This window comes from Haliotis rufescens, unplaced genomic scaffold (assembly GCF_023055435.1).
Source record: "Haliotis rufescens isolate VD_foot unplaced genomic scaffold, xgHalRufe1.0.p SCAF_4, whole genome shotgun sequence".
In the NCBI taxonomy this organism is placed as follows: domain Eukaryota; kingdom Metazoa; phylum Mollusca; class Gastropoda; order Lepetellida; family Haliotidae; genus Haliotis; species Haliotis rufescens.
The window spans coordinates 20,431,965-20,444,461 of NW_025964112.1; the positions used below are offsets into that span (position 1 = coordinate 20,431,965).

Consider the following 12,497-nt stretch of genomic DNA (forward strand, 5'->3'; position numbering starts at 1 on the left):
ATTCAATTCAATCTCCAGGAGTCACTGTGTGTGCAGACACAACTGAAAAGCAGACTGGCGCTCAGTGGCTGTTGATACCGGTTTTGAAGTCAAGTAGACTTCGCCTGAATGGTATCCGCAACATTAAAGTGACATTGAAATCATTGCGATCACAGATAATGTGATTAAGTCCAAAGTGGTGCAGGTCGTTGGCGTTTATCAATTTGATGTAACATGAGAGTACTCCGCTGAAAAGTAAAAGCTAATTATCGTAGAATCTTCGATTCGAATCCACGATCAGCAGATCCTGTTACTACTAAGGGATACAACTCTGTTCAATGTGTTGCATCGCCTGCGACCACTGGTGCCACACACCGTCGTCGTAGAAATGCGTACGGCTTATATTGTCTCTTGTAAGCAATCCCTTTACACTACTCTTAGAGGGAACTTGGCTCAGGACATGAACAATTGTCACTTCCATTTAATTCAAGTCATTAAAATATCACTTGTCAACTCATATCTTCTAATGAATATAAATGTAGCAGTTAACGCTGTCCCTGATGATCCCGAAACAATGCCTCACTGCGACACAAACAACTTATTACAATGTCTAGACCATTAATGGAAATGAGCTCAGAGCAAGATCCTCTTTGAGGTGACAATCTGGACATGTTTTTGTGTACTGAAACCGATATACCAAATGTAGCCAAGGACTTCTGTACCCCCCGTTTCATCGCATTACCTCATTATATGTATGTTGTAAACGACATACGTCAAGCTCAATTTGTTATCGTCATTTACACTGTGCATATAATACAATTCATCAATAGTTACCCTTTAGATTTTTTACAGTAACAACTCGAGAGTCGGTGATGCATGTATATGTAGGGATCCGTGGGATGCCTGTTAGTCTTTTAGAATGTCTCATAATTTCTTCGAACTGAATAAAGATGGACGCATATGGATAACAACAGTTGACACTGCGTATTCACAAGGGCCGATTAATGTCACTGTGCTGCGGCAAGGAACAAAACTGGCACATGTCAGAAGCAGTCGTAATTGTAGAATGACGTCATCCGCTATTCGTGTTTCTGTACAGAATAACCTTATGTATGAAGACAAGCCCATCAAACACAAACCTTATGAAATGTACACTTTATTCGCAATGTTTTTTTAGATTTTTACACGAAAATAATGACGTTTTTAAATTAAAAAATCCGGCATAGAAGCCTCATAACTTTAAAGATACACGTTTAGGTTAGTCCAGTTACTTTTCATATCAGTGACATTGTTAAAAGATGTGAATGTGCCAAACAACTTATGAACGTCGCAGGAGAAGCAGAAACGTGCAACAGTAATGTCAAACATGCCCGATTTGCAAAATAGGCGAAAGTCACTTCAAAGAAAGAATGTCAGATTAAACATTGGATTACAGTGAGGCACCGTTTATCCGGGTGGTACCTTTCCCAGTGGCATCTTCCGGGTTGGCAGCAGGAATTAACGAACTCTCCCCTATGTACAAATAAACATATAGCCAAGTAATTTACGGTAGCGTAGACTATGTACACAGACATCTCCAAGAAGATGAACGTTTCTTTTTGTGTGATTTTATCATGTCAATATATTAACGGATAGGAGACAAGTGTTTGAGAAATCAATTTCAATTTCCTGATTTATAGTTTACAAGCTCAACATTGCTATTTACATTATCCATAACAGGCATTAATGAGGAAAGGTATGAAGATCTGAATTCTGTGATCATGTGCAGCCTGCTTCACTGGTCATAAAGTTGTCTAGTCTCTTTTTCTCGGCATTTGTGAGAGGGCGGTTGTCAAAAGTAACTTGGTCCAGCTCATCCAGAAGACGTCTGAATATGTATTGCTGTCTGATGTTCCTTGGTATCACGCTGTGAGATCCGCTCTTCTCCAAATCCTGCAGTTCCTCGGGGGATACAAGGTCGTGACTCTTGACCTGCTTGAGATATTTGTGGTAGAGGCAAATCCTTCCATCCTCATTAATCTGCCACACCAGCTGAACAGTCTCTACCCTTGGTTCACTCTGGATTTGGTTGTAGATCTTCACGTAGTAGTCCTGAATCTCCTCCTTCACAGACTCATCTAGGCAAGGTTCTGTACAGCAGGAAAACATGTCACAGTCAGTTTGGGATGCTTCTGTCAGTGTTGCATCCTGCGGATTGTCATCAATGCTCGAATCCGATTCTGTTCTGCTATTTCTCGGCGTTGTCACGTCAGACGGAGCCTGGTGAAAGTTAGATATATTATACTGACACTTTGAGAGGTCTGTTGCTGCTTTGATGTCGCTGGTATTTTCAGCTGCTTCGGAAAAGAATTTCTTCATCAGCTCCCCAAATAAACTGGCATGACCACCTGGTTTCATGGACGGCGTGCTGCACTGATGCATGTCAGTCGTCTGACGTATTGCACCGCTGCTTTTTGAATTTTGAGTTCTGTCAGTAGATGACCAAAATGCATCATTATTGTACATACTGGTATCTGCACTGTCTGCAAAATACAATCTGTATATGTCCCCAATTGGACTACCGTGTTCATCAGAAGAAACCGGATAACTGCCTTTACCATCATGGGTACTTTTCAGATGACTTGATCTGTAAGATACCACCTCTTTTTGACCTACTTTGTCTGAAGAACTAGATTCCTTAGTTTCAATACTTTGTGGCCCTGGTTTCACACAGTTTGGGCCCGGCACGTGATCCTCAGTATCAGTGATATGGTCTGATCGTTCATGTTTTCGTTTTACAGACACGTTGCTTAGATTGACTGCAGAAGGCTTTTTCAATTTGCGATATTCCTTACTGAAGGTGAATTTAGTAGCAGTAGGCTCTGGATCAACTTGTGAAGTTGCGTTGATTTTCTTTCCATTTCTGTGTGTAGTATCACGGGGCATTGTGATCCCAGAGGTAGATTTTGATCTATGTAGAGGTCGAAGACTGTTACCTGCATAAACAGACTTTGACTTCCTGATGGCATTATTTTGATTTGCAGATGAACCTGTAACTGAGAACGGATTCTGAGTTGTTTGTGGTTTCTTGGTTGAAACATTCTTGCTGATCTTTGAGGGGAATTTGTTTTTGAAAGATTTTGCAGTATTCTCTGATTCCGATTTAACATCTCTCCTCGTCTTGGCTGAAGATGTCATTGCGGATTGATATGGTTTTTGTGCGGGGGTCTTTGAGGAAATCTTTTTCTCTTTTAGAGGTAGCTGTCTTACTTGAACATCAGATTGATTAACAGGGGATGAGAGCGACAAGGTGTCGCTTTCTATCTGGTTTGGAACTGTTCCATGTGGTTCACAATGGGAAAGTGGGTGAGTACAGGTTGAAGGGGTAGAATATTTCTCAGTTAGGATTCTTCCACCTTTATCACTCACGCCAGGATTACACTTACACTGCCACTCGACCGACAAAGTGTCCGACAAATGCCACCTGTGACTATCCTTGTGTTCATGTAAATCGCTAACAAGCTTCAAATGCTCAGTATTCAAGAAAAATAAATTTTCAGCTGACTGACAGTTATCATACTGAAAGGCGATAATGATGGAAGCGCATTCTTCTCCCTCACGAAGACTCCATTCCTTGAGTTTGTGCGACTTGGTGAGCCGTGAAATATGGTCGTTAACTCTTGGCAGTGCGTCAGACGTTTGAAAAACGTTTGTGTACTTTCTGTCTTGAATGAAGTCAAGTTTCAAAATAGTATCCTTCCTTTGTTCATGCAGAAACCATTCCACTTTGTTGAAAGCAAGGAGTCTATCAATGTGATTCAAAATGCGTTTGACGGAACTGCCATCACTTCCGGACAGTGATTCCTGTTGAGCGTCAGTGTTATTGGTCGCCATTGGTGAAAAACGAGCTGTGAGACAACCAGGCTAGGCGACTACCTAAAATGAAAAAAATGAGTCTTCATGAACATTCACAATATACACGAAAATAGCATAACTGAAACTAATTAAATCACAGGAACGTTGATAGTACGTTTACACAGTTTTCAAAAGTGGACACTTTGCTCTGGCTTCCACACCGCCATCTGATACTGTCAGCTGCCATGAATCAATTTTCTGGCTTACGTAAATGAGTGTGACGCGAGGCTGGATTACGGTCTGGAAGGACAACGGAAATAGACTTTGAGGCAACCAACAAGGAGTAGGTCAAAATCTATCTATCTCGGCGTGTCTATTTACGCTTCACATCAATGTATATTGTTAACAAAATGCTCTGCTTGCATTTAATGTTGCTAAAACATTTAGGATTCCTTGCCACGTCTGAGTACAAGTATTGTCTCAAAACACTTTTATATATGCTGGTGTATAATTAAGTACAAACGATCAATCGTGAACTTTTTGAAAACATGTCGTTTGAATTTCTTGTGAACAGTTTACTTAAGGTAGGACCCCGTCTGCAAGTGAAAAAGCTCATAAACTTGTTAATATGTATCTGGATCTTGGTTTGTACTGCGGGTCGTTGAACCTATATATAGTTATTGTATTTGGAACAAAATAATTTTGTGCTGTGCATTGTATAGGTGTAAGTTGCCTTATAAAGAATATCATGTTAGAATCTACACGGAGGTTCTTTTGTATGATAATTCAGGGTCTATCCCGCCTTACTGCCAGTCATGCTGTAACTGATACCCCGAGACGCATTCTGTGCAAGGTGACATTGACAACACTTGCCTGTTATTGTTTGGAAGCTAATGCCGTCTGATCCTCTTGTACAAAGTTTATTTTGAAGCCAACTTACTCAGTACAAGTGTTTGGTTATGCTGCATGTCCACAATTATCCGAGCACCTTCAGTTCTCTGTTTTACGCCCCTTTACACATGTTTTATATATAAATTACATGATCGGTTATATACTAAATACATTCAATTACACGTGTAAAATATCGTGTTAAAACAAAATGGCATAGATGGATAGATTAGTATACCACCACATGCACATATCTGTACGAGAGGACCTGACATGATATCTTCACAAAAACTCTATTTTATAGACATCATACATGTAGAATGGCAGTTTGCACTTGTCAGCTGCCACAGGTTTCACATCGCCCATTTGCTGTACTTAGTAGTGTATGTGAGTGAGTGAGTGAGTATGGTTTTACGCCGCTTTTACCAATATTCCAGCAATATCACGGCGGGCGACACCAGCAAAGGGCTTCACATTGCACCCATGTCGGGAATCAAACCCGGGTCTTCAGCGTGACGAGCGAACGCTTTAACCACTAGGCTACCCGTCCGCCCCTATAGTGTATGTAATTTTCTGCTCATGAAGGAAATAAAGATAATCTTTCTAGCTCTCTGCGATGAGTATGGCTATTGCATCAGAGGACTTGTCTAACGTATGCGTGAGAACTAGTGAGGTGAGGTGAGGTGAAATGGGGTTTAACGTTGCGTCCAAGATTATTGCACTTATATAGCGACGTGCATGCACGTGTGTGTGTTTGTGTGGCTGCTTGTACTAGTCCGGACTGATGCCGATTCATAGTGCTAGCTCACTGAGATACCATGCCGCAGTTTAACATGAATACCCCACTCAGACACAGCATACTGACTCCGAGCCGACCAGTCCTTGTTTTAGGCCCTTTGTGCCGAGCGCCGGACAGGGTAACAACAAGTACCATCTTTTAACGTCTTTTGGTATGACGGGCGGCCGGGGATCGAACCCCGGACCTTCCGCTCTCCGGGCAGACGCTCTACAACTAGACCACGAAGGGGAGTGAGTGAGTGAGTATGGCTTTGCGCCGCTTTTACCAATATTCCAACAATATCATGGCGGGGAAAACCAGAAATGGGCTTCACACATTGTACCCATATAGGGAATCAAACACAGGCCTTCGGCGTAAAGAGCGAACGCTGTAACCACTAGGCTACCTCCCCCGTAAGAACTATATAGTTGAAAGCTTATGATTGTACGTATATATCATAAACCTAGCACTTGATGCAAATATCTACATTTAACGCTTCCTTCCCCAAACATGTACAGTGAAACCTCGTTTAGTCGAAGTCCCGGCGGCCATCGAACATATAAGTGATGACATTTGACCATTATACACACCATAAGGATTTTCCCGGGAACGATATATCGGGGTCACTGTAATAGGTTTATAATACCGCCTTAAATCACAACCCACGGCCTAACACATGGGGAAATAATACCCGATATATAAGTACCAGTTTATCGTATGTCACGGTGTAACATGTCAATGTTATCTATTTATATCATGAGCTTAAAATGTAATGAGCTGCTAACTTGTAGTTGGAAAGTCTTTCATGCAGAAATATTTCAATTACATATTGATTTAAATTTAAATTTGATCAATTCCTGCATATCACAAATCCGAAACTATAATGAACGGAAAATTATTTTGAGTGTGATTACACATACCATGCTTAAGAGGCAATATAATGGATTTTGGGTGAATATGAGTTTACGCAGGTTTTAGCACTATCGCGCACTGGACAGCAAACCCAGAAAATCTAACAAACAGTAAACTCAAACATGAAAGATGTTTACCACTGCGGTAAAACACATGGGCATGGGTGTGCTACTGACAGACCAGAGATGATAATCACGGCGAATCTGGGATTTGAACGCCATGATCAGCGAATCCTTGCACTGTTAAAGGAAACAACTCTGGACTTCAAATCGCTGTTTCAGGCCCATTGGCAACCTGACTAACGCAAACATAAAGGTGTTTTGTTTTGAGCCTACATATCTGCTCCCATCATTTACATATTTATCAATCATGGCCCACCCCTTTACAACCCAATTCAATTCCAAACAGCCATTCATTCAAACATCCATTCACAAGTACAAACTGGTCTCATAATTACTCTTTCATAAAGTCACACCATCAATATCAGAGACAAAGATGCATAGATACAACTCACACTTGCCTATGCCTCTCACACAGATACTCCGCTCACAGGCTAATCCCCTCACATGCAAAGGAACGCCTCTAACATACATACATCTCTCACACAAACATATACAACGATAAAGTACTTGCATCGCTCACATTCAAACCCTTCTCACTGACACAGGTACACCTCTCAAATACATACATCTCTCACTGACACAGGTACACCTCTAACATACATACACCTCTCACTGACACAGGTACACCTTTAACATACATACACCTCTCACTGACACAGGTACACCTCTAACATACATACACCTCTCACTGACACAGGTACACCTCTAACATACATACACCTCTCACTGACACAGGTACACCTCTAACATACATACACCTCTCACTGACACAGGTACACCTCTAACATACATACCCCTCTCACTGACACAGGTACACCTCCAACATACATACACCTCTCACTGACACAGGTACACCTCTCACATACATACATCTCTCACTGACACAGGTACACCTCTAACATACATACACCTCTCACTGACACGGGTACACCTCTGACATACATACCCCTCTTACTGACACAGGTACACCTCTAACATACATACACCTCTCACTGACACAGGTACACCTCTAACATACATACCCCTCTCACTGACACAGGTACACCTCCAACATACATACACCTCTCACTGACACAGGTACACCTCTCACATACATACATCTCTCACTGACACAGGTACACCTCTAACATACATACACCTCTCACTGACACGGGTACACCTCTGACATACATACCCCTCTTACTGACACAGGTACACCTCTAACATACATACACCTCTCACTGACACAGGTACACCTCTAACATACATACACCTCTCACTGACACAGGTACACCTCTAACATACATACCTCTCTCACTGACACAGGTACACCTCCAACATACATACACCTCTCACTGACACAGGTACACCTCTAACATACATACACCTCTCACTGACACAGGTACACCTTTAACATACATACACCTCTCACTGACACAGGTACACCTCTAACATTCATACCCCTCTCACTGACACAGGTACACCTCTAACATACATACACCTCTCACTGACACAGGTACACCTCTAACATACATACACCTCTCACTGACACAGGTACACCTCTAACATACATACCCCTCTCACTGACACAGGTACACCTCTAACATACATACCCCTCTCCCTGACACAGGTACACCTCTAACATACATACACCTCTAACATACATACCCCTCTCACTGACACAGGTACACCTCTAACATACATACCCCTCTCCCTGACACAGGTACACCTCTAACATACATACACCTCTAACATACATACCCCTCTCACTGACACAGGTACACCTCTAACATACATACCCCTCTCACTGACACAGGTACACCTCTAACATACATACCCCTCTCACTGACACAGGTACACCTCTAACATACATACACCTCTCACTGACACAGGTACGCCTCCAACATACATACACCTCTCACTGACACAGGTACACCTCTAACATACATACACCTCTCACTGACACAGGTACACCTCTAACATACATACACCTCTCACTGACACAGGTACACCTCCAACATACATACACCTCTCACTGACACAGGTACACCTCTAACATACATACACCTCTCTCACTGACACAGGTACACCTCCAACATACATACCCCTCTCACTGACACAGGTACACCTCTAACATTCATACCCCTCTCACTGACACAGGTACACCTCTAACATACATACACCTCTCACTGACACAGGTACGCCTCTAACATACATACACCTCTCACTGACACAGGTACACCTCTGACATACATACACCTCTCACTGACACAGGTACACCTCTAACATACATACCCCTCTCACTGACACAGGTACGCCTCTAACATACATACACCTCTCACTGACACAGGTACGCCTCTAACATACATACACCTCTCACTGACACAGGTACACCTCTGACATACATACACCTCTCACTGACACAGGTACACCTCTAACATACATACACCTCTCACTGACACAGGTACACCTTTAACATACATACACCTCTCACTGACACAGGTACACCTCTAACATACATACACCTCTCACTGACACAGGTACGCCTCTAACATACATACACCTCTCACTGACACAGGTACACCTCTGACATACATACACCTCTCACTAACACAGGTACACCTCTAACATACATACCCCTCTCCCTGACACTGGTACACCTCTAACATACATACACCTCTAACATACATACCTCTCTCACTGACACAGGTACACCTCTAACATCAATACACCTCTAACATACATACCTCTCTCACTGACACAGGTACACCTCTAACATCAATACACCTCTCACTAACACAGGTACACATCTAACAGTCATACACCTCTCACTGACACAGGTACACCTCTAACATACATACACCTCTCACTGACACAGGTACACCTCTGACATACATACACCTCTAACATACATACCTCTCTCACTGACACAGGTACACCTCTTACATCAATACACCTCTCACTGACACAGGTACACATCTAACAGTCATACACCTCTCACTGACACAGGTACACCTCTAACATACATACACCTCTCACTGACACAGGTACACCTCTAACATACATACACCTCTCACTGACACAGGTACACCTCTGACATACATACACCTCTCACTGACACAGGTACACCTCTAACATACATACCCCTCTCCCTGACACTGGTACACCTCTAACATACATACACCTCTAACATACATACCCCTCTCACTGACACAGGTACACCTCTAACATACATACCCCTCTCCCTGACACAGGTACACCTCTAACATACATACACCTCTAACATACATACCCCTCTCACTGACACAGGTACACCTCTAACATACATACCCCTCTCACTGACACAGGTACACCTCTAACATACATACACCTCTCACTGACACAGGTACACCTCTAACATACATACCCCTCTCCCTGACACAGGTACACCTCTAACATACATACACCTCTAACATACATACCCCTCTCACTGACACAGGTACACCTCTAACATACATACCCCTCTCCCTGACACAGGTACACCTCTAACATACATACACCTCTAACATACATACCCCTCTCACTGACACAGGTACACCTCTAACATACATACACCTCTCACTGACACAGGTACACCTCTAACATACATACCCCTCTCACTGACACAGGTACACCTCTAACATACATACACCTCTCACTGACACAGGTACACCTCTAACATCAATACACCTCTCACTAACACAGGTACACATCTAACAGTCATACACCTCTCACTGACACAGGTACACCTCTAACATACATACACCTCTAACATACATACACCTCTCACTGACACAGGTACACCTCTAACATACATACACCTCTCACTGACACAGGTACACCTCTAACATTCATACCCCTCTCACTGACACAGGTACACCTTAACATACATACACCTCTAACATACATACATCTCTCATTGACACAGGTACACCTCTAACATACCTACACCTCTAACATACATACAAATCACTGACACAGGTACGCCTCTAACATCCATACACCTCTCACTGACACAGGTACACCTCTAACATACATACGCCTCTAACATATGTACATCTTTTACCTACATGCGTGCACCTTTCACTTACATAGATACACGCCTAGCATGCATACACATCTAACATACATTAGTTGTACAATCACATAATCTAATATTTCAATCTACATACATTTCAAGTAGTATGCAAAACACCGCAGAACAATTACATTTTGCTTAACTTGTAAGAGTCTCTTATGGTACATTAATTGCATAGATTTACATAATTCATACTGTATGACAGCTGTATTTATAAGCCATCACATTTCATCATAGTCACGAAGGCCTATAAAGTAATTATCTTATTTTTTACATTTATAAAAAAAATATTTCACAAATATCATAAAAAATGACACTGGAGCATAAAATCGACTTCATCTTCAATAGCCTGATTATCACATAATATACACAGTCGATCTTAGTAGGAGTAATAGGCTTGGTATAACGACCTCGCTCAACGTTAAAGGACTTCCTTTCCACAGCGGAAAGATGCCATCAAACTTCTCTTATGTCTTAACAAAGACACTCTTGCACAGTGACAAGTTTTGATTCCATACTTGCATAGTCTATAGCTTCTGGGCTTGTTTACATTAGGATTACAGTGATCATTAACCAAAACTTGATACTACTTCTCTCTGCCTCTTGTGCATAATACTTCTTGAGCTTTATATAGGAGTTCTGTTCTATTTAACTGGAGCAATATTTATATATCGATGATCTAATGCCGTTCTATAATGGTGAAATAGCCCATTCCCGTCCACTGATTGACCCACCTGAACTAGAAATACAAGAGACCAATGTTACGGCATCATCTGTTTCACAGTTAGATCTATGAAACTTGCCCTTTATGACGAACAGTATTCCACCACCTCTAGCCTTTAGTGTCTACAGTTCACAACTTTTGATGTATAACATGCCCTTTCTACGTAACATTCCACACTTCCCTAAAGTTGTTTGATCAGGAGTACAGCACTCAATGCACCGGTAGAGCTTTCAAAAGGTTTTATGGTAGTTTTTACTTTACTGAGACACTAGATTCGGTTGTAATGTTAGGTTCTTTCTGCTAACAGAAAATAACATGATGTTGACCCAGCATTAGCCTAATACATAAAAACACTACGCCACTAACTACAGGAAATATGCAGGCACAAAACTGTGGAGCGCAGCACATTTGTTCCCGAAGAACAAAATAATACTTATAGCAGAACGGTTCGAAGAAATTTACCACTTTGATGAAACCTACGGACGTGTGTAGAGTGTGGCCAGCCAAGCACACGGATCATTATGATGGCGGCCACAGAGTCATGAGACAGCCAAGGGTTTGTGGCCTCCTACATTCAATATGTCAAGATCAAATACATACAGGGAGGGTACATTGAGTGTACATGTGACTGAACACAATTGCTCTTGCATGTAAAGACATATTAAGTATCTGCTCCTATATAATTGTAATCCAAAACAAATCAGTATTGGTAAGAGTGTTCTTACCTCGATAAATACAACTGCTTCTGATGTATTAAGCGTTCCCATTCCACATGTTGATAAACAAAGTATGCTTATCTTTACCTCACTGTGAAACGACTCACAGCGTATTGTGAAAATCTCATCACTGTATACCATATCGACGCCTTGTCAACACACTCATTATCCTTCAGCGTGGGCTTTGATTGTGGCCACGGTCACTGGCCAGCCGCTTGTGCGAATGGACAACAATGAAGCGGGAAGTTATGTAACGTCAAGTACATTGGATTGTCACAACGACCTACGCTGTGGCATTTAAAGGGTAGGTTGTGTTACACACAGCTTATGTTGTTGCAAACAATAATCAGAAATTAAAATTAACAAGCATGCATACATGACATATTTACATAGCATTTGCCAGTTTCTTCGCGTTAGGTAACCTCTGTAATATTATACTTGTTATATATTTTAACGTTACTACTACTAC

General features: G+C 41.9%; 1 protein-coding gene across 2 annotated transcripts; it reads right to left on the reverse strand.

Annotated features, from left to right (window-relative positions):
* Nucleotides 1–1,129: 1,129 nt before the first annotated feature.
* On the reverse strand, nucleotides 1,130–12,245 carry LOC124132139. Of its 2 annotated transcripts, none has more exons than XM_046495837.2 (2): nucleotides 12,116–12,245; nucleotides 1,130–3,894 (listed from the first exon to the last, which is right to left on the reverse strand). In XM_046495837.2, exon 2 carries the CDS (start codon nucleotides 3,850–3,852, stop codon nucleotides 1,738–1,740), a length of 2,115 nt encoding a protein of 704 aa, XP_046351793.2. In that variant the 5' UTR covers nucleotides 3,853–3,894; nucleotides 12,116–12,245; the 3' UTR covers nucleotides 1,130–1,737. The 2 variants fall into 2 exon arrangements, with proteins under 2 accessions (XP_046351793.2, XP_046351792.2); XM_046495836.2 differs by having other exon boundaries at nucleotides 12,038–12,190.
* Between the last annotated feature and the right edge of the window lie 252 nt (nucleotides 12,246–12,497).